The sequence below is a fragment of the Staurois parvus genome, unplaced genomic scaffold, assembly GCF_062004578.1.
Source record: "Staurois parvus isolate SC_StPar_1 unplaced genomic scaffold, SC_StPar_1.0 ptg000090l, whole genome shotgun sequence".
NCBI classification, from domain to species: domain Eukaryota; kingdom Metazoa; phylum Chordata; class Amphibia; order Anura; family Ranidae; genus Staurois; species Staurois parvus.
Genome location: NW_028317886.1, coordinates 2,277,559 through 2,299,700, shown reverse-complemented (window position 1 = coordinate 2,299,700; position 22,142 = coordinate 2,277,559). Strand labels below are relative to the sequence as shown.

Below are 22,142 nucleotides of genomic sequence, written 5' to 3'. Positions count from 1 at the left end.
GACACCAATGATGGGGCACTTTTCTCCCCACTGATACCAATGATAGGGCACTATTCTCCCCACTGACACCAATGATGGGGCACTATTCCTCCCCCACTGACACCAACCATGGGGCACTATTCCTCCTCCCCACTGACACCAATGATGGGGCACTATTCCTCCTCCCCACTGACACCAATGATGGGGCACTATTCTCCCCACTGACACCAATGATGTGGCACTATTCCTCCCCCACTGACACCAACGATGGGGCACTATTCCTTCCCCACTGACACCAACGATGGGGCACTATTCCTCCCCCACTGACACCAACGATGGGGCACTTTTCTCCCCACTGACACCAATGATGGGGCACTATTCTCCCCACTGACACCAATGATGGGGCACTATTCCTCCCCCACTGACACCAACCATGGGGCACTATTCCTCCTCCCCACTGACACCAACGATGGGGCACTATTCCTCCCCCACTGACACCAACGATGGGGCACTATTCCTCCCCCACTGACACCAATGATGGGGCACTTTTCTCCCCACTGATACCAATGATGGGGCACTATTCTCCCCACTGACACCAATGATGGGGCACTATTCCTCCCCCACTGACACCAACCATGGGGCACTATTCCTCCTCCCCACTGACACCAACGATGGGGCACTATTCCTCCCACTGACTAATGATGGGGCACTATTCCTCCCACTGATACCAATGATGGGGTGCTATTCCTCCCACTGACACCAATGATGGGGCACTATTCCTCCCACTGACACTAATGATGGGGCACTATTTCATCCACTGACACAAATGATGGGGCACTATTCCTCCCACTGACACTAATGATGGGACACTATTCCTCACACACTGACACTACTGATGGGGCACCATTAGTGTCAGTGGGAGGAGTAGTGCCTCATCATTGGTATCAGTGGGAGGAATAGTGCCCCATCATTGGTGTCAGTGGGAGGAATAGCACCCCATCATTGGAATACCATACTGAAATACCATACCATATTGAAATCAAATCTGATGTTTTTTCATTTTATTTGGTGTGCGTTGGAAGAGGGGTAGTCTTATACGGCGAGTATAGCTCAAACCCTATATTTTAATAGGAAAAGTAGGGGGTCGTCTTATACGCCCAGTCGTCTTATACGCCGGCAAATACGGTATAAATGTTATATCCAGTTATATTCTGTGTATCCAAGAAATAATCCAGGCCTTTTTTAAAGAAACCCACTGAGCTGGCCAGAACCAACTCTTGAGGGAGTCTATTCCACATTTTCACAGCTCTCACTGTGAAGAAACCTTTCCGTATTTGGAGATTTATTTTCCTCCAGACGTAAAGAGTGCCCCTTGTCCTTTGTGATGACCTCAGGGTGAATAACTCTACACCAAGTTCACTATATGAACCACTGATGTATTTGTACATGTTGATCATATCCCCCCTTAATCTCCTCTTTTCAAGAGAGAATAAATTCAGTTCCTCTAATCTTTCATCATAGCTGAGCTCCTCCATGCCTCTTAGCAGTTTGATTGCCCTTCTCTGCACTTTCTCCAGTTCCCCAATGTTCTTTTTGTGAATTGGTGCCCAAAACTGAACTACATATTCCAGATGAGGTCTTACTAATGATTTGTACAGGAGTAATATGATATCTCTCTCTCTGGAGTCTATACCTCTTTTAATACAAGAGAGGATTTTGCTCGCTTTAGAAACCACAGCTTGGCATTGCATGCCATTATTAAGCTTGCGATCTACCAGAACTCCCAGATCCTTCTCCACCATTGATTCCCCCAGTTGTACTCCCCCTAGTATGTATGATGCATGCATATTCTTAGCCCCCAAGTGCATAACCTTACATTTATCAACATTAAACCTCATTTGCCACAAAGTTGCCCAATTAAACAGTGCATTGAGGTCGGCTTGTAAGCTGGAGATATCCTGTAAAACATTATTCCACTGCACAGCTTGGTGTTATCTGCAGATGAAAAGGTATTTATAACCCCATACCCTATAAATATATTAAAAGTAAAGGTCCCAACACTGAACCTTGGGGTACACCACTGACAACCCTAGACCATTCAGAGTGTGAATCATTAACCACTACTCTCTGAATATGATCTGTTAGCCAGCTTTCTATCCATGGATTTTTCTAAGCCTGTAGACTTTACCTTACACATTACACAAAGTGTTCCTTTAATTTTGTTTAATATATATATATATATATATATATATATATATATATAATGTTTGGGGGTTCTAAGTAGTTTTCTAGCAGAAAAAAAAATGCTTTTTACATGTAGGAGCAGAATGTCAACAGACTGGAACTAGTTAATCAACCAATCATGTGCTAGCATACATCCACATCCAGTCTTTTAATCTCCCAAAATGAACACAATATCACCTTTTTCTAACATTCACTTTGCTTAATGAACAGCCTCTACTAGTGAATCAACCCCATTGAATAACCTTTGGTTGAACCTGACCTGCAAAAGTGTACCAAAAGTTGAATGATCCACTTTGGCTAGTCCTGCCTTTTCATGTCTGTATATTGTCAGTTTTTTTTAAATTAAAAATAAAAAGTTTAATCTTTGTAGCTAGCAACTGAGTACATAACAATGCACAAAGAAACTTGCAAATAACCCTGAAAGTGTGCTTTTCATATAAATGTAAAGTGTGCTTTTCATATAAATGTAACACAGATGGCAGCCATAAACTCTTTTGTATATACTTTCCTATGAGGTTTCAAGCAAGATAAAAGACTTGATAACAGTGTGAAAACTCTTAAGCATGCACTAAATTGAACCTGTCATGCTGGTTTGAACAATGTTATTTTGATAGGGAAATCTATCTTATGTCATTTATATCATCCAGAAAGGTGTGCTTTGTTATATGTCTCTTTGATATGACAATAGATAAGCTCTGATTAGATGTATGCATGTATCTATGCAGCAGCACTGCTGCCACAAACAAGGACAAAGAAAAGATTGAAATCTGCCTATTGTTTTGTACATTTTGATCGAAATTTACATCTTGCATGTACACAATACTCAAGAAAGAAACAGCTGCAAATATTTGTCCTTAATAACCATTCAGGAGATGAGAGATGATGTGAATTGGAAAATGGGATCTTCAAGTCATAAAAAATATTATACATTATAATATTCCTCTTTCATTTTCTAAAAATATTGTTTATCAATACATTTAATGGCAGCTCCAACATTTTCCAATATTACTTAATTTGCCCAAAATGTCTATTTTCACATAAAGATTTGTTTTTTATCTGTTTTTTTTCCTTATCGTTTTTGAAACTCCTCACCATAGTAAAAGATTAAAGAGAATCTGTTTGCTTCAAGGCAACTTTTCTGGGCTCCTTGTTGGATTTTTTGATACAGAGGGGAGAGAGGGTATGAGGGGGTACCTGAACCAACGCGTACCATGTGGAGGGTGTGGGTGGTTGCTCGGCATTGTTTCATGATTCTAGTAGAGTGGTCTCCAGCCCAACCACTCTGGGGCAACCCTTCTTTTCCCAAGTTTTGAACTATCCCAAAACCCCAAAACAGCCTTGACCCATCGAGGCGTGGATGCCACTAGAAGGTATACTGTGGTAACTGGCACCAAGCTGTCAGTAGCAGATCCTTTAAGTCCTGTAAGTTGTGAGGTGGGGTCTCCATGGATCCGGCTTGTAATTCCAGCACATCCCACAGATGCTTGATTGCATTGAGATCTGGAGAATTTGAGTCAACACCTCAAACTTATTGTGTTTCATGAATCATTTTTGCAGGGTGGCAGTGTGCAGTATCCTGCTAAAAGAGGCCACTGCCATCAGAGAATACCGTTCCCATGAAGGGGTGTATTTGGTCAACAACAATGTTTAGGCATTGCAGGTGTCAAAGTAAATCCATATGAATGGTAGGACCCAAGGTTTCCCAGCAGAACACTGCCCAAAGCATCATAGTGCCTTCGTCAGTGCATCTTCTTCCCATCCTGGTGCCATCTCTTCTCCAACAAATAATCACACCTAGCCATCCACATGATGTAAAAGAAAACATAATTTATCAGACCAGGCCACCTTCTTCCATTCTTCCGTGGTCCAGTTCCGATGATCACATGCCCATTGTAGGCACTTTGGACTGTGGATATGGGTCAGCATGGGCATCCTGACAGGTCTGAGGCTACGCAGCCCCATATGTGACAAACTGCAAAGTTATTTTTTCTGCTTTCTACATATCATCTTGAGTGACATGTTTACTTGCCGTTTAATACATCCCAGCAACTTTCAGATGCCACTGATCAATGTTATTCACTTTACTTGTCCATGCTGCGTGCGTGTATGTGTGTGTGTATATATATATATATATATATATATATATATATACACACACACACACCGTATATATATACAGAAAGTCGGGTACCCTGCTGTGCAAATCTGCATGTGGCTCCCTTCCTGTCACCCTCCTCCCTATCTCCACAGGCACAGCGCGATCCCGATCTCCCGCGCTCGGTGCCTGCCAGAGACAAAGGCCACACTCCCTGTGTGGGGTCAGCGTCGAGGGGGCGGGGTCCATTGCCATGGTAACCCAATGCTAAGTCTTGGGTTACCACGGCAACGCGCCCGGCTTCGTATATAATGCGGAGCGGGCCCCCCCGGTCCCTGTGTGTATTTTCTGGCTGCTTCCCCTGTCAGTGTGAGTGAGGTCTGAGCTGCAGCCAGACCTCCTTACTGGTCTCCCCTCTCACTAGCATACTCCACTGTGAACCTGCTATGGATCCCTCTGCCTGTGTGGACTTTAACCCTGTGTTGCCTGGATCTCTGCCTGTGTGGACTTTAACCCTCTGTGTCCTGGTCCCTGCATCCAGTAACTGGATTAACCCCGTGCTGCCCGGATCTCAGCCTGTGCTGGACTTAACCCCAATTCTGCCTAAAAGACTTAGCCCAGTTCTGCCCAAAAGCCTTGCCCATGGACTCCAACTCCTGCGGTACCGCCGCTCTGTCCTTTTGAACCCGGTAAACTATCTGCCCCCTGTTGTCCCATATTGCCATCCTAAGAACTTTATTGTATCGCTGTGTCTTGTGTTGTTCTGTGTACTAGCTGCCTGATCGTCTGTAACCCCATGAAACCCCCCAATAAACACCCGTATGTCGGGTTCCGTGCAATCTGTCTCCGTGTGCTCTCTCTCTGCGCTCCTAGTACGTTACAGGTAAACTTCAGTACAGTTAAAGATGATCTCTAGGAAACCCCTCAGTGTTTCCCAATTTCCTTGGGTAAAACAGTACATTAAAAGCCCAAAATACTTACCTGAAGGCATGTCACATGGTGTGCCTGGTCCTGAGTTTTTTTTCTTCTGGAATGCAGAGTAGGGATGTCCAACTTCAAGTGTCAACGTTGGTGCCTGAGGATGTGGACACTTCCCCTCGGCTGTTCATCAGTGTTCTCACAGGTCTTGACTACTCTACCAACAGTGTGATGATGAAGAGAAGCAGCAACAAAACCGGTTATTTCTGGACCAGACTGCAGCAGTGGATCACTGTCATCACTCCCAGAAGAGTCACTATAGAAAATTACGTGAATGAGGACTCAGGAAAAAGAAAAAAGATGGGCTATAATGGGATCAAGGGCTCTAGATTTTGCCCAGAGTGACTGCAATGGGATAGTAAAGAATCAGTAATGAAATCACTCCTATATCCTCCTGCAAGCAAGTTAGATTGAGAGTACTGTGCACTGTAACAGTGCTGCTCTTTTGTATAAAAACACTTGTGATTCATTTTTACTGCATACATAACTGGACTGGGTTTTCAAATCTTTCTACATATCTGCAGTAAATATCATAAGCTTTAGAACAATTATATTTTCTTACTGCTTCTCTCTGGTCTTGAAGTTGATTTAGTCTTCTTTTTCTGGAATCCACTTTCGTGAAGTGCTTTAAACCAATCTCTTAGTCGGTTAGCTATTTCCCTGAACTCCTGATCAGTGCAAACTGAAAGAGAAAAAAAATGTAAACTTTTTTTTTTCATTTACACAACATATTTGACTTAAATAATAATAGCCACGTTCAAAATAGTCAGGGCCCATTTACATCACAACTCATTATATATTTTTTGTGAGTTGACACCAGTTGCAGTGTACTGTGTTAAACTCATTTAAAATAAATGGGCTACAATGGATTATAGCACGAAAACATAAGTGCTGTCTACATTTTTTCTCAGAACAATGCAACACACAAGATACTGTACATTATGCTGCACTGCAGTTCATTACAGAGCACATACATTTTGGAGGTGTGTTGGTCATTAAAGGTCATTAAAATGCTAAAAATTAATTGTAAGTATATTACTTTTTTTACAGTCTGCAATGGCAAAATTAATAATTAAAAATATGTGTATAAATCTCGTGTATACATCAAATAAAGAAAAGCTTTTTTAATCAAAAAATCTAAATACTAACATGTTTAAAACTGAAAAAACAAATCATAATTCATAACCCATACCAGGTATATATTTTATAGATAAGCTTGAAAGGAAGAAAACAAGTAAAATACTAAGCTACTTTACATTTCTGTGTGGCCTTTCTTCCTATTGAGCAACTACATTTGAAATCTTCACCCAAAAAAGTAAATGAACTGGTGCTTTCCTCTACAAACTTGACTTTTATGGGGCTTGCACATTAATGCAAGTTATTAATATCCACGTATGACTCAGTACAAATATCGTTGATCTGGAAAACATGTTTTTTATTTTTCCATACAATGCATTATTTTATTGCAAAATATATTTTTCTTTGTTCCCTAACTTTTTAAGTTGACATCAAAAGGTGTCATCCAAACATCTCAAAGTCCCAAAGTGTAAAATACAGTGAAAATACAGTGAAAACTTGAAAGACTCACAATTAAGAGCACAAGAAATTACAGAAAAAAATTAGTTTGAATGATCAAAGTTTTACTAAACCCAGGACCCTGCATTCATAATATCCGGTCTTCCACAGTATACCGAACATGGAAATGCAATTATTTTAGTAAATATAATCTGCTAAATACCTTTTCTCGTTAGCAGTATATAGAAGTCTTGTGACTCCTATCCATGTGTGGCCAAGCACTGGTTAATCTTGCAGAAGGAGTTTTAATTCTCCTCTGACTGTACTATGAGGTTGCATGACCCCTAGCCCTCTGTCCTGACAGTGCTGATTGGCCGTGTGCCGATCACATGCACCCTACCAAAAAAAAAACTCTCTAGCAATACGCACAAAACAGAGCATGTGCATACTTGCCACTGCTGCTATGTACTATGGCAGGTGGATTGGGAACAGTAAAAGAAGGGGAATATCAGAGAAGACAGGATCGAACAGCCTTTTAACACAGTGCAGGGGATTAACCCCTTAGGTGCTACCAGGGGCGGACTGACCATTTGGAAATTCGGGCTCTGCCCCAGGGCCCGGGGTCAGTAGGGGGCCCCATGAGATGCCCCTGGTACCTTTTTCATAGGCTTTTTTGAGTTGGGGCAAGGACACAGGGGCCCCATGATCCCCTATTGCCCGGGGGCCCCATGAGTTATCAGTCCGCCCCTGGGTGCTACAGTGAGTATAACAAGCATGATTTAATGCATATACAGTCTTATTTTACTGTTGTGGGCTTATAAACACATTAAAGTTGCTTCTCCAAGCTCTCTCTACTAAAATTATGGAATATGCCAGTTACATAATGATGCAAACTATTAATTTTGGGGAAAAGAGTAACTGGATGAATAGGCAAGAATACCAAGATATCAGTTTTAAACAGTTTTAAATAAACAGCATATATAAAAAAAACTATAGAAACAGCAACAATAGAAAAAAGCAAATTTGGCAAATTAGAAAAAAATAATTGGGTATAAAAAGCAGGGAGATAGTCTGACACTTGTCTAACACTTTTCTACACATCTTCACTTAGAGCTTAACAACTCCTCTGCTGTGCTAAAATAGCTAACTCTTTTCAGCTTTCAGTGCTATCACACTTTGAATGACAATTGCGCGGTCATGCAACACTATACCCGTATGAATTTTTTAGCATTTTTTTGAGACAGATAAAACTTTATTTTGGTGGTATTTATTCACCACTGGGATTTTTATTTTTTTGTTATATAAATGAAAAAGTCAAAAAATTTTGAAAAAAGTGTTTTTCTTATACAATTTTGCAAATAAATAACATTTTAACATACTGTCACCCTAGCAGTACAGTTTCACTATAGTGGCACTGTACTTCTTGTGGGGGGTGATGAAGATTTTTTTTTCTTTTTTTACACTGATTGCTTTTACACCCATAAAGGCTGTAAAAGCAATCTATTCTCCTTCTCTCTGGCTGCATTCTTGCAGTCACTGAGAAATACTGTGCAGGCTGTGATTGGTCACAGCTTATCTCATGGTACAAGGCTGTTGTGAATTGCCTTGTACCATGTGACCTCTTTGATCATTCACAGATTTCACAAGCAGTAAGCAATAATGTTAGAAGTGACATCTTGCTTACTACTATTCATGTGATCACTGATTGGCCAATCAGTGATCACATGATCGGGACCTCACACAGAGGTCCCGTACAGCGATCGGTGTACGGGACACAGCAGGCAGGGAAAGACTTTGGCACAGCTCCCGTCCTGCCGGTTATGTACATGGGCCAGACGGGAAGTGGTTAAAGCTTGATCAATAATAAAGAAGTCAAATTTTGCATCACACATATAGGTGTATGAATTGCATTTTTCCCAAAGGAACTGGATGTTTGCATGGAGGAGGCTGGCATAAATTGATATTCCTAACACCAGACAGAAGAAAACCCCACCTATTTTTACATACAAGCAGCGTATACTTGAATTTTACCCAGTATCAACCTATTGCAGCCTCTGTACAGTGAGCTGGAATGTAAGAGGAAGAATCAGTACAGTGAAGCAGTCAGTTCATGTATTGACAGGAAGCATGGTGGTAGAAAGAGATAACAGAGTGATGAACAGATGAGCTCAATTCTCAGCTGCTTCTCCTTTCACTGTCCATTCACAGACATTAAGTGGTGATCAGAGACAGAGGAAAGGAGAAAGACAGTGAGGCAAGAGAGAGGCAGAGGGGGAGAGAAGTGTCAACTCTGTCAAGTGATTAATAAAAACGCTTTTACAGTTTCCAATGAAAATTTTAAAATACAATCAACTTAATGCTGGAAAAAGAACACAAATCCTGCAAAGCACTGCCTTACTTTCTGTAAAAGAGTGTCTGCTCCATTTTCTTAGTACTGTCAGAACAACAGAATTTCAACCCTTAGGCTTCCAATTGTTCACCCATTTAAAAACTGTTTTCTTTCTCTAGTTGGTGCACATGAATTCAGTTATTCAACTTTGCTTGACACACTGTCAAATTCTTACACACAGTTTTGTGATATACAGAACAAATAAAATGAATTATAGTACAAGGACTGTCAAATTCATTTTACAAGAAGTCAACTGGATGAAAAAAAACAATCTTTGTAGATCTAAAATATTTATTATACTTAGCTTTAAACTGAAGAAAAAGATAGAATGTTAACACTTAAGCAAGCCTCTTGTTTGAGCATGTAATACTTTATCAGTTGCTACAAACAAAGATATTTTCACATTATAATGCCTCATACACACTATAAAAAAATCGTACAAAAATTTTCGTAGGAGGACCGATCGTCCGATAATCGGATCGTTAGTACACAACTTTTGAGAGCTGATCACGACAATTTGTACGACAATATCCGAAGAGACAAGCGCAAAAAAATATTCTCGTACAATACCAGATCGTACGATTTTCGTTTAATCAGTACAGTAGTTGATTGAAAATACAATACAAATACAACGCAATACATGACATCACTTTCGAAATTCTTTTCTTTCATAGGAGAATTTTTGTATCTTTAGTAACCTCTTCACTTTCGATGTGAGACTAGCAGACGAACAAAAACGGCTGATCGTTCGTCCGATATTCTCATCGTGTGTACGCGGCATAAGGTGAGTTTACTTTGGTAGCTCGCCTTTATGGGTTAGGATTCTGGCACTAAAATTATATTTTACATATCAAAGGTTCGAGAATAGAGATATAACATTAGATCAGTATGAATGAAGAATTACATTGTATTCATTTCATTGCCTTTATACTGTAGTGCCTAACAATGCTACAATAAGTAGCAAAACATGTCCCTTTCTTAAAGTATAACCAAAGGCAAAACTTTTGTTTTAGTTTCAGGAGTGGAGAGGGATTAAAACACCTGTCAGTTTTCATTGCTGTCTGTGCCCCAGTTAGGGGGATTCACCCTCTCTATTTGACCTGTTTACCATCATCATTGAAAGTGAAAGAAAATCCCAATTTTTGGGTTGTTCCCAGAAAAGTAATTGTGGAGACATTTTCAAATGGGGACACTAGTTCTGGAGACCTGGGGGTCCCCAAGAAATTCTTTTAATTTGCAGGGATTTCCTCTCACTTCTTGTTTGGCTATGGGACAGGAAGTAAAAGTAAATCTCTCAAACGGTACTCTGATAGCAAAAAATAAAATGACAGGGATTATAACCCTCCCTTACTCTATGCAAAATGAAAAAAAATTGTGAGTGTTATACTTTACTAATAAAATTTTACTGGTTTTAAACGTACTGCACTATCATATCTCTTCTGATTCCTCGAGCTTTGCCCATGTTATTGGAAGACCGTTTTGCTGCTTAGCTGCTCCATATGTGCTGCCTAGCTGTTCCATATGTGCTGATTGGATCACTATTGGTTGCTGTTCCTCTACTGGGATATCCTGCAGATCATCGCTCACAGAGCAAAATGCTATCATGCTGGTTTATAATTTAATCAGCATATAGCTCTGGTGAGTGTATTCATTTCATCTGGTGTCGGATTCGCACATGGGTGTTTGTTTCAAGATTGACATAAAGTTGATACTGGATTATCACTGTTTATGGTGGCTGGACTTGTGTTTATATTATGTACATTCCAGAAGTGGCAGGAATGCTGGGAGCGATGTATTGCTGTGCAGGGGGACTACTTTGAAGGTAACATCACTGGAACACGACAAGAGATCAGGAAGAACTTCAATGAGCTCAGCCCCCGAAAATGTCAAAATGTCAAAACCATTTGGCAACTTGTGATGATCATCAGAAAACAATCCACAACATTGTTGCCATTGTTGGTGTGTCAAGCGGAACAGTCCAGGCAATCCTCAAGTGTGATTTGAACATGCACCATGTTGCTGTCAAGTTAGCCCCCAGGCGGCAATGATCTCACTTCTGCACCCACCCTACTCAGCAGATTTGGTTCTTGCAAACTTTGCCCTCTTCCCAAAGATGAAGATCCAATTCAAAGGCTCTGACAATATTGTGGAGATCTAGCATCAATAGAAAAAGGTGCTTGACATGATTCGAAAAGAAGTCTTCTAGGACACATTCCAGAAGTGTCAGGAACACTGGGAGCACTGTATTGCTGTGAAGGTAATAGCGTGTAAACATAGATAAAGTCTCAAAACTTTTTGATACCACCTTATAAAGCAGCAGCAGAGGAGAGATCAAGAATGCAGAGATTGGTATGGAATATACAACAAAATGAGGGATGAAGAGTGCACTGAAAAAAGGTGGGTAAGTTACTGGGGCTAATAAGGGGGTACATTTAAATGATCTATAGGCCACCCAGTTTAAAATGGAATGGAAATGGAATTTAGTTAACAGAGACTACCAAACAAAAGTCTTTCTGTGTATGTTCAGGACTCTTTTGCTGAATACTACTTGAATATTTCACAGAGCTGTGCAGCCAGGCAAAAATATATGCTGTCATTAAGCCCTCATGCACACTGGACATTTTGATAACGCTGGTAACGTTAGCTGTGTAAAGTCATGTTAAAAACAGTATTCAGCTGTTTTAAGCGTTTCTGCATTAGTGCTTAGCCGCGATTAGTGGTGTTTTCCTGAGTTTGCATTTTTTTAGTGCTATTTTTACCCCCCAAAATTTTTTGGGGTCAAAAAAAGTCCAGAAATGCTGGTTTGCAACGTTTTACCGTGTTTTGCTGCGTTTTTCAGCGTTAGAGCATTTTTACAGCTAAAAACTCCTCTAGAAACCCACAGCCAAAAAACGTTGATTAGTCTATGTGTGCATGGACATGCTGGGGGGTTTACTGGCTGTAGAAAAAAAAGTGATAAGCCAAAAAACAGCAGCTGTAAGTCAACATTGCATGAGGACAAAGCCACCACAAGTGCTGTCATTGTCACATCTTCCTTGTGCCCCCTTCACTGTAACACGTGATCACTCCATTGGCCCCTAGATAGCACACATTTCCATGAAAAAACACTTTCCAAATTGCATCCCAAGTATGAGTTGGAGGTTGGAGAATGACTGAACCTATTTACTTCTGTGTTGAAATCTTTCAAAAAGAATAACACAAAGGGTTGGATCAGCTGTCAACCAGCCACCCACTGGATAATTCGGAATACTGTCAATTAGAACATGTACTATTTGTAACTGCGATGGATGATGATTTTTGTTGCACTGATTAACAACAGCCCTCAATGTAAGGGTGATTGAGAATAAGGATGGCACAGAGAAGCAGTAAGAGAAAGTATGGTGCTAAGTGGGTCAGATAAGCAACATTATTAAAAAGAAGATATAAAATAGCCTGAGTATTTTAAGGTATGACTGGATACATACCATACACAGTAGTAAAAACAAATGAAAGAAAACATCATCTATTTGGCTAACAAACTGAGTATCTGTTCATAGCAAGTGATGGGGGTTCATTTGAAGCTCAGAGTAAAAACAAAGTGTGCGTTTCTCTTCCAGACTACTAACCTCAGGACTGCTTTATAATAGGGTAACAAAAGCAAAGTTCCAAATCAGTGGAGTGGCCTGGCCAGGCCAGGTGGAAAACAATGAATAGTGATTTCCAGGAGAGGAAGATCATATGCAGGGGCATTACAAGTCCCATCACCTGGGAATGCGCCCCAGATCTCTTGTTTGATACTCTGCCTGCTTTAGGCATCATTCTGTGGGCTGACCCTCCACCCAGCTGTGCACAAATAGTTATAGTGCTGACTGTATTTGGCAGAGCCAGCAGTGGTTTAGCTCATCTCTCATGCAAGTCATCACTGACACCAATGCCGGGTCGTTCTTTCAAAGCAAGGGGTATTCTTTATGTGGAGGGTGTGTATTGTAGTAGAGAACAAAAAACAAAGTGCATCAACCTTGCACATTACCTCAGTAAGTAATTCATAAATTTATTGGTAAATTATACTCGCAAGAGTAGCAGTAAAAAAGCTCTGAGGAAGAAGGGACCCCCCTTCAAAACGCGTCAGTTGACCAAGACTTTATCTCCCTTCCGGATGGAACTTGCACATGTCTCCTAACCCTGTGTTTGGTTTTGGATGTCATATGCCTTTTTTACTTCTACTCTTGTGAGTATAATTTATAAATAAATTTATGAATTGATTACTGAGGTAATGCGCAAGGTTGTTGCGCTTTGTTTTTTGTTCTCTACTACAGTCTATATCAATGAAAAAGTGTATCTGCAGCGCACAAATAATGCTCTAATATACTAGTGTTATAAGTAAATGTATACCATAAACATATATCATTGTGTGTAGTAAACAGAAATACTCCAATAAATAGCAAATATACATACAAAAACGTGCACATCCTTGTGTCATAAGTGACAAACGCATGTGCCCAAATGTGCGTTGAAATTATCCAAGATTAAACATATGTCCATCAAAAAAATGATAAAATAATAAGTTCCAAATTTATCATTAATCACTCATATATCCACGTGGTAAACAGTTTTTATAGTGAATTGTGCCTTTAATACTGCCGTGCTTCATGTGATATTCAAATCCAACCGAAGTGCAATAGTGTCCCTCTTCAGTGTCCACACACCCCCGACACACTATTGCACTCACCTTAATGTCTGACCTGTATCCCAGGGCAAACTGCGCTTTTCCCTTTTGACCGGGTAGGTATATAGATGTAACTACTCTTCCACCATCAGCTTACTATCTCCTCCAACTCCACTCCATACATATGAAAAAGATACTCCTCATAGTGTAGTATTGTAAATAAAATACCTTTATTAAAATACAAAAATTTCCACTCACATTTGAAAGTGTCCATCTGGGACATTGCAGGATAAACTCTCTGTGTGTTCAAATGATGTTTTCCTATACTAAGATGGTGGCCTGTGTGCTTGCTGTAATGTGGCTTGACGTCCCCAGCATACTCTACGTGTTACATCACATGTTGAGACTTCATCAGGAGTTGGATGAACATTTATAATTTTATTCGATTGACCTTCTTTTGATCTGGGTCCCTGAGCGCAGGAGGTGTTGGATTTGCGTGGAGGGTATGTTACATACTCCTGGTTACTACACACTGTGTTTCATGCTATATTCTGCTGACCACTGCATTCTGTATTTAGTACTGTACATTACATATTTCACTTTGTATACTGTGATTTATGTTGCAGACTTATGCCTGCTCCACTCTGTATGCTGTACTTTATGTCACAAAGTCCTGATCACTGCACTCATTGCATTATGTTATATGTTACACATTTCTGAACTTGGCACACTTTAAAGAATGCTGTATGATACATACTCCTGACTACTGCATTCTATATGCTATGTTACAAGGATGAAACTGCTCCTAAGAACAATGTATCCTGAACTTCAACTTGCAGCTGCTCACTCTTTGAGAGTTTGTTTCTCCCATACACCTTTAACAAAACTCTGGAGACACCCACCACTTTCAAAGGGCAAAATCAACTTTATTGTTCATCACAAACAATGACCCTCCACCCAGGATCCTAGCTCAGAGGAATGATGCTGGTTTGAGTGTCTTTCTGCATTTGCCGAACAAATAAGAGGATTTAAAAAAAATAAATAAAATAAAACTCACAGTCTGCGCTAGTGGTCTGTACCAGGGCAGCTAGCAAGGAGCTAATATATATTAATTCCCTAAAATATCTAAAACAAATGTAGCACCCCCAACTAAATTAATTGTGCAGAGCAGAGCAGTGCACTGCAATAAACATATAATCATAAAATCAATCCTTGTATCCATAAAATTAACTGAGATAATAAATAAATTGAATAAATTAAATAAATCCATGTGTCATACATATGGGGGCAATTTACTAAAACTGGTGCACTCAGAATCTGGTGAAGCTGTGCATGGTAGCCAATCAGCTTCCAACTTCAGCTTGTTCAATTAAGCTTTAGCAATAAAACCTGAAAGCCGATTGCTTTCTATGCAGAGCTGCACCAGACTTTGCACTCTCCAGTTTTAGTAAATAGAACCCATAATGTCCATAACCAGTTCATAAATATATAAATTAAATTTAATAAATTCAATTGAAATGTGCCATACATAAAGTGTCCATAAACAGTTCATCAATATATAAATATAAATAATTGTATCCTATGTATAATCCACCAACAGGCATGAAAAATACAACGTGGCATTCAAATCCTGGATGTGCAGATATCAGGAATGAAGCACACAGAAACCCGGTAAGTAGGTATTAAGTTTACCAGAAATATTACCTCCCAAACAGAGGCAAACAGCACATTGGTTATTTTCCTTGGGATCTCCAACAGTAACCAGAAACCCAACACCAGGTTTTGCCACAAAAGAATTTTACTGGCAAATAAACACAACCACAAATGCTGGAAGCATACAATAAATTTACATACACCCAGCCCAAAGGCTGAGACCCTTGTACTGCACAGCACGGCACCTTCTGATGGATGAAGGTAGAAAGTGAAGTAATTTACCTACTGGTGGGCACAACTAAGCTGCCACACCTTACCTGTTATTACCCTAAAAGAGCAGGAATCAGTGTATGGGTGTACGGTATGGGCTAGCCTGTGGTGCAGCACAACAGCTTACAATCTTACACAAATCTACAGTATTCCCCCTCCCATAACTGGTCCTGTAGCACATGCCTGAGTATTCCTTCTGAGCAAAACGCCAGTCTGGCTTGAGTTTGTAGGATTTTATTAGCTCTCCAATGTGAAATGTCACTTTAAGTTGTGGAGTCCTTCCAATGATCAGTAACAACACTTGTGGCCTGACACAGAGACCCTAACTAACTAACTATAAGCCTGTCTCAGTCTCTGGAGGTGCCAACACTGACATGAGGTGCATGCACGATCTTACTGACCTGGGTCTGCCTTGTATTCGCTGGTGACTCAGAACAGAACAAATGTCTCTCCAACAAGCATGCAATCTCATCAGCCTTCCTGTCAGCGATCTTCCTTTCTCTGAACAGGATCAGCGTCTTGAACACAATCAGCTTCACTAGCTGCAGTTCTCACACCTGGATGCCAACGGATTCTCTGCTCACATGACTCTTTTCCTTCACCATCATCAAAACATGGCTGCAGTCTCTCTTCCTGTTCACTGAGCTCCCATGTGTAAAACCCCACCCCTTCCTGAATATAGAAATATCTATGCAGTCTGCGGCTGTGTTAGAAAAACAGTGACATCTTGTGGCTAAAAAGCAGAATGTCAGTAAAACATTTCAAAACATTTAATTCACAATGAGAGCTGTTTCCCCATCTCACAAACTCAATAACCAAAAATGTATTAAAAAGATGCAAAAACATACTCACAAGCCATAAAAGGTCATAAAAACAGAGACAAGAAGTCAAAGGTGCCAATCATGCTCTGAGGAAGGGAGTTCGACTCCCGAAACGCGTTAGCACTCTGCCTGAGGACGCATGCTGTCCACGATTAGCAGCTTTGACTTCTTGTCTCTGTTTTTATGACCTTTTATGGCTTGTGAGTATGTTTTTGCATCTTTTTAATAAAAAAAAAAATTTTGGTTATTGCATTAATGCACGAGGAGAATGCGCCCTGTTTCATTTTTTTCTGCTATTTTCCTTGGGATTGATGTTTCTGTACCTCAATTACACTGAAGACTGATCCACCACAGCTCCTGCACAGCAGCCCTGAATTTGCAGCCTTGCTTTAGAGGATATATGCTGCTCAGTGCCACAAGAAACATGCATTGAGCTTGCTGACGTCACATTCTGCTGTGTGGAGAGGCAGTGGCAGCTTTGCAATTCTTTCAGCCAGGTTTTATTTTTCATTTATTTAATTGGTTTTTAACAATTAAAATTGTTAATACTGCACTATGAGAGCCCCCTTCGTATCCTGCATGTTTATTCAATGTATTTATTGTTTCAATTAACATTAAGGATACCAGCCTTGATTATATGTTTATTGCATACGTTTATTGCATTGCACAATTGATTAAGTTGGTGAGTGTTGCATATGTTTTCAATAAAGTTAATTTTACCCCTTGGAAGTGGTGCGCAGCTCCAGGGCTTTACTAAATATTCCATATGCTATGTATTAAATTGAATCAAACTGTGCTAAGTGCACTTTTTGAGCCCAGGATATATCCCATCAAATAATGTAAACATACTAAAAAACAGCTGCTGTGTCAAACTGTGAGAAACAATATGCTGTTGGGTGTGAACACCCTAATGTCCTCTTCACTGTAACGTGATCACTCCATTGACCCATAGACAGCTCACATTTTCTTGAAAACGACATTTTAAACTAGGACAAAAGTATGTAAGTCAAAAACAAGGTGCCGCGCTCCACTGCCAATGGTGATGATATAAAATGTATAAACATACATAAATAAAGAAATGATAAATTAGTTAAATTAAATGAAAAAGTCCAGGATCAATTCAGCAGCGTGATAGCGCAATCATGCTGGTGCTCCATGCATGTCTTTGAATAATCCGTAATTTTGGTGTATCTTCTAGTGGTGTAATACAAAATAAATAGCGTGTAGTCCACCAATCTTAGATTGTGTGTACCTTCACCAGTTGTGCTCTCACCTGACGTATATGACCAAACCGTTAAGTCAGGTTATAAAAGCTTGTGTTCCTTTAATTGGACTCAAAGATCAACAGATGAATGTATCCCTATTTCCTAGATGGATCGATGAATGGAGTTTTTCCCTTTTCCCAGCAGAGGGTCTTGACGCTTCCTAGGGACCTTTTTCATGAAATTCAAATCACTTTTCTGTACAAAATACAGGATCCTCAATGTGTTTACCACACTCCAATATACTTGCTGTGTTGTTGCCTTTAAGCGTCCTGACGTCAGAGCCCCTCCCCATTCAAAAACTCCATTCATCCATCCATCTATCTAGGAAATAGGGATACATTCATCTGTTCATCTTTGAGTCCAATTAAAAGGACACAAGCTTTTATATCTATATATATAATCTTATATCTGTCTCCCCAAAACCACCCTGCCGTTCTCATACGCACTCTGGAACGCCCCCTCAGTCTGCAACAAGCTCACCTCCATCCATGACCTCTTTGTCTCCGGCTCCCTTAACCTCCTAGCGATCACTGAAACCTGGGTCCAAGCAACAGACTGCCTCCCCCGCAGCACTCTCATCTGGACCCACTCACCCAGACCCAGTGGTTGAAAAGGTGGTGGGGTTGGTTTGCTCCTGTCACCACTGAGCATCTTCCAAGTCCTCCCTAACCCTCCCTCTCTTTCCTTCTCCTCTTTCGAGACCCACTGCATCCGGCTATTCTCTCCAATCTCTCTGAGAATTGCAGTGATCTACCAGCCTCCTGGACCCATGTCCTGCTTTCTTCATGACTTCGCCGCCTGGCTACCCTTCTTTCTCTCTTCTAAGCTACCCACTATCATTCTTGGAGACTTCAACATCCCTATCAACATCAATAACCCAGCTACATCCCAACTCTTCCACAAAACCTCTTCTTTTGCACTAACTGCATACAGTCCTCCACTCACTCTGACGGGAACACTCTTGACCTTGTCGTCTCTCACCTTTGCACTCCCTGCAACCTCACAAATACCCCATTTCCTCTCTCCGATCACAACCTCATCACCTTCTCCATCTCCTCGTCCTCAAACACCTATCACTCGAAACGCCAAACAATTGCCAACAGAAACCTCCGGAACTGGAACCCTGCTCCCTTCCACTCTGCAACTGACCAACTCTACAACACCATCCATCCCCTGTCCTGCCCTGACCTAGCCACTACTGCCTACAACAACTCGCTTGCAGCCCCTTTAGACTCACTTGCACCCCCAACCTCAAACGACATAGTCGTGCCCTGGAGCGACTATGGCGTACAACCAAATCCCAACAAGCGTTCACCCACTACAAATCTGCCTTCTTAACGTACACTTCCTCCCTTCACGCTGCCAAACAGGCCTACTTTATTACCCTCATCAATACCTTCTCCTCCAATCCTCGCCGGCTCTTCTTAACTTTTAACTCCCTACTTTCTCCGCCTCCACCTCCGCCCAGTACCTCACTTACTGCCCACGAGATTGCCAACCACTTCAAAAACAAGATTGACGCAATTCGTAGGGACTTCGCCACTGCTCAGACACCCATCCCACTTAGCACTCCTCACACAATAACCCCCTCAACACTTTGCTCCCTTGACCTCACTACCACCAAAGAGGTCACTAAGATTTTCTCCGAAGCCTGCCCCACCACCTGCCCCCTGGACCCTGTCCCCTCACAACTCTTGCAGTCCCCTTCCATCCTATGCTCCCTCACTCACATCTTCAATCTTTCCCTCTCCACCAGTACCTTCCCCTCCCCTCTAAAGCACGCGCACATCACCCCCATACTTAAGAAACCCTCCCTGGACCCCTCCGACCTGAACACCCTAAGACCCATCTCCCTACTGCCATTAACCTCTAAACTCCTAGAACGCTTAGTCTACAATCACCTAAGCTCCCATCTCACCGACAACAACCTTCTCGACCCTTTACAGTCCAGCTTCCGCCCCCTACACTCCACCAAAACTGCCCTACACAAACTCACCAATGACTTACTAACTGCCAAAACCAATGGCCACTATACTATACTCTTACTACTTGACCTCTCTGCGGCTTTTGACACGGTTGACCATCCCCTCCTCCTCAAAAAACTGCACTCTCTTGGCCTCAGAGACTCCGCTCTCTCCTGGTTCTCGTCCTATCTATTGCAGCGCTCCTTCAGTGTTACCTATAACGCTGCCACCTCCCCTTCACTCCCTCTCTCTGTCGGGGTCCCTCAAGGCTCTGTCCTCGGACCCCTCCTCTTCTCCATCTACACCTCCTCCCTTGGCCAATTGATAAACTCAGGCGGCTTCAACTACCATCTCTATGGCGACGACACACAAATCTATCTCTCTACCCCTCACCTCACCCCCTCAGTCTCAGATCGGATCACCAGCCTACTAAGTGACATATCAGACTGGATGTCACTCCACTTCCTCAAACTCAACCTTTCCAAAACTGAGCTTCTAGTATTCCCCCCAGCCCATGCCCCCCCGACTTCTCCATTAAGATCAACAACACTACCATCAGTCCCACCCCTCACGCCAGGGTACTAGGTGTAATCCTAGACTCCAATCTGTCCTTTCAGCCCCAGGTCAAATCACTGACAAACTCATGTAGACTTCACCTCCACAACATCTCCAAGATACGACCGTTCCTAACGTCGGAAACCACTAAGCAACTCATCCACTCCCTTATTATATCACGCCTTGACTACTGTAACTCCCTCCTTACTGGCCTACCTCATCGCAGGCTATCCCCACTCCAGTCCATCATGGATGCTGCTGCCAGACTCATTCACCTTTCTAACCACTCTGTATCTGCCACCCCTCTCTGCCAATCCCTCCATTGGCTTCCAATTGCCCAGCGGATAAAATTCAAAACACTAACACTGATGTACAAAGCCGTTCATAACACTGCCCCTAACTACATCACCGACCTTGTCTCTAAATACCACCCAAACCATACTCTCCGCTCCTCGCAAGACCTCCTGCTCTCTAGCTCCCTTGTCTCCTCCTCCCATGCTCGTCTCCAGGATTTCTCATGGGCTTCACCCATCCTCTGGACCTCCCTACCTCAAGCTATCAGCCTACCCTACTCACTTTTAGGTGCACTCTGAAAACTCATCTCTACAAAGAAGCCTACCCTGACCCCGGCTAACTACTGGAATCCCCTACTCCCCCAACCACTCCATCCCCGACAGCTAATTACCTCTTGTACCACTATCCCCTCCCTCCTAGATTGTAAGCTCCAAGGTGCAGGGCCCTCTAATCCCTCTTTTATTGAACTGTATTGTTACTGTACTGTCTCCCTCCATAATGTAAAGCGCTGGGCAAACTGTCGATGCTATATAAGTCCTGTATAATAATATATCTATATATATATATATATATATATATATATATAGATCTACACGTACTATATTGCCAAAAGTATTGGGACGCCTGACTTTATACACACATGAGCTTTAATGGCATCCCAGTCTTAGTTCATAGTGTTCAATATTGAGTTGGGCCACCCTTTACAACAATAACAGCTTCAGGCCCTCCACAAGGTTTAGGATTATGTCTATGGGAATGTTTGACCATTCTTCCAGAAGCACATTTGTGAGTTCAGGCACTGATGTCGGACAAGAAGTCCTGGCTCGCAGTCTCCATTCTAATTCATCCCAAAGGTGTTCTATCGGGTTGAGGTCAAGAGTCTGTGCAGGCCAGTCAAGTTCCTCCACCCCAAATGCCCTCATCCATGTCTATATGGACCTTGCTTTGTGCACTGGTGCGCAGTTATGTTGGAACAGGAAGGGGCCATTCCCAAACTGTTCCCACAAAGCTGAGAGCATGAAATTGTCCAAAATGTCTTGGTATGCTGATGCCTTAAGATTTACCTTCACTGGAACTAAGGGGCCAAGCCTAACCCCTGAGGAACAACCCCACACCATAATCCCCCCTCCACCAAACTTTACACTTGGCACAATACAGTAAGGCAAGCACCGTTCTCTTGGCAACCGCCAAACTCAGACACGTCCATCGGACTGCCAGACAGAGAAGTGTGATTCATCACTATAGAAAACACATCTCCACTGCTCAAGAGTCCAGTGGTGGCGTGCTTTAGACCACTGCATCTGATGCTTTGCATTGCACTTGGTGATATAAGGCTTGGATCAGCTGCTCAGCCATGGAAACCCATTCCATGAAGCTCTCTACGCACTGTTGTTGTGTTAATCTGAAGGCCACACGAAGTTTGGAGGTTTTTAGCTATTGACTCTGCAGACAGTTTGGTGACTTCTGCGCACTGT

General features: G+C 41.8%; 1 protein-coding gene across 3 annotated transcripts in view; it reads right to left on the bottom strand.

The window, feature by feature from the left end:
- Positions 1-22,142, bottom strand: part of SPOCK3 (SPARC (osteonectin), cwcv and kazal like domains proteoglycan 3) — a 526,000-nt gene that overhangs the window by 59,733 nt on the left and 444,125 nt on the right. For all 3 annotated transcript variants that reach the window (XM_089670354.1, XM_089670355.1, XM_089670353.1), the window contains one exon: positions 5,859-5,978. In XM_089670354.1, coding sequence (XP_089526480.1) covers positions 5,859-5,978 — 120 coding nt within the window. The remainder of the gene's footprint in view (positions 1-5,858; positions 5,979-22,142) is intronic.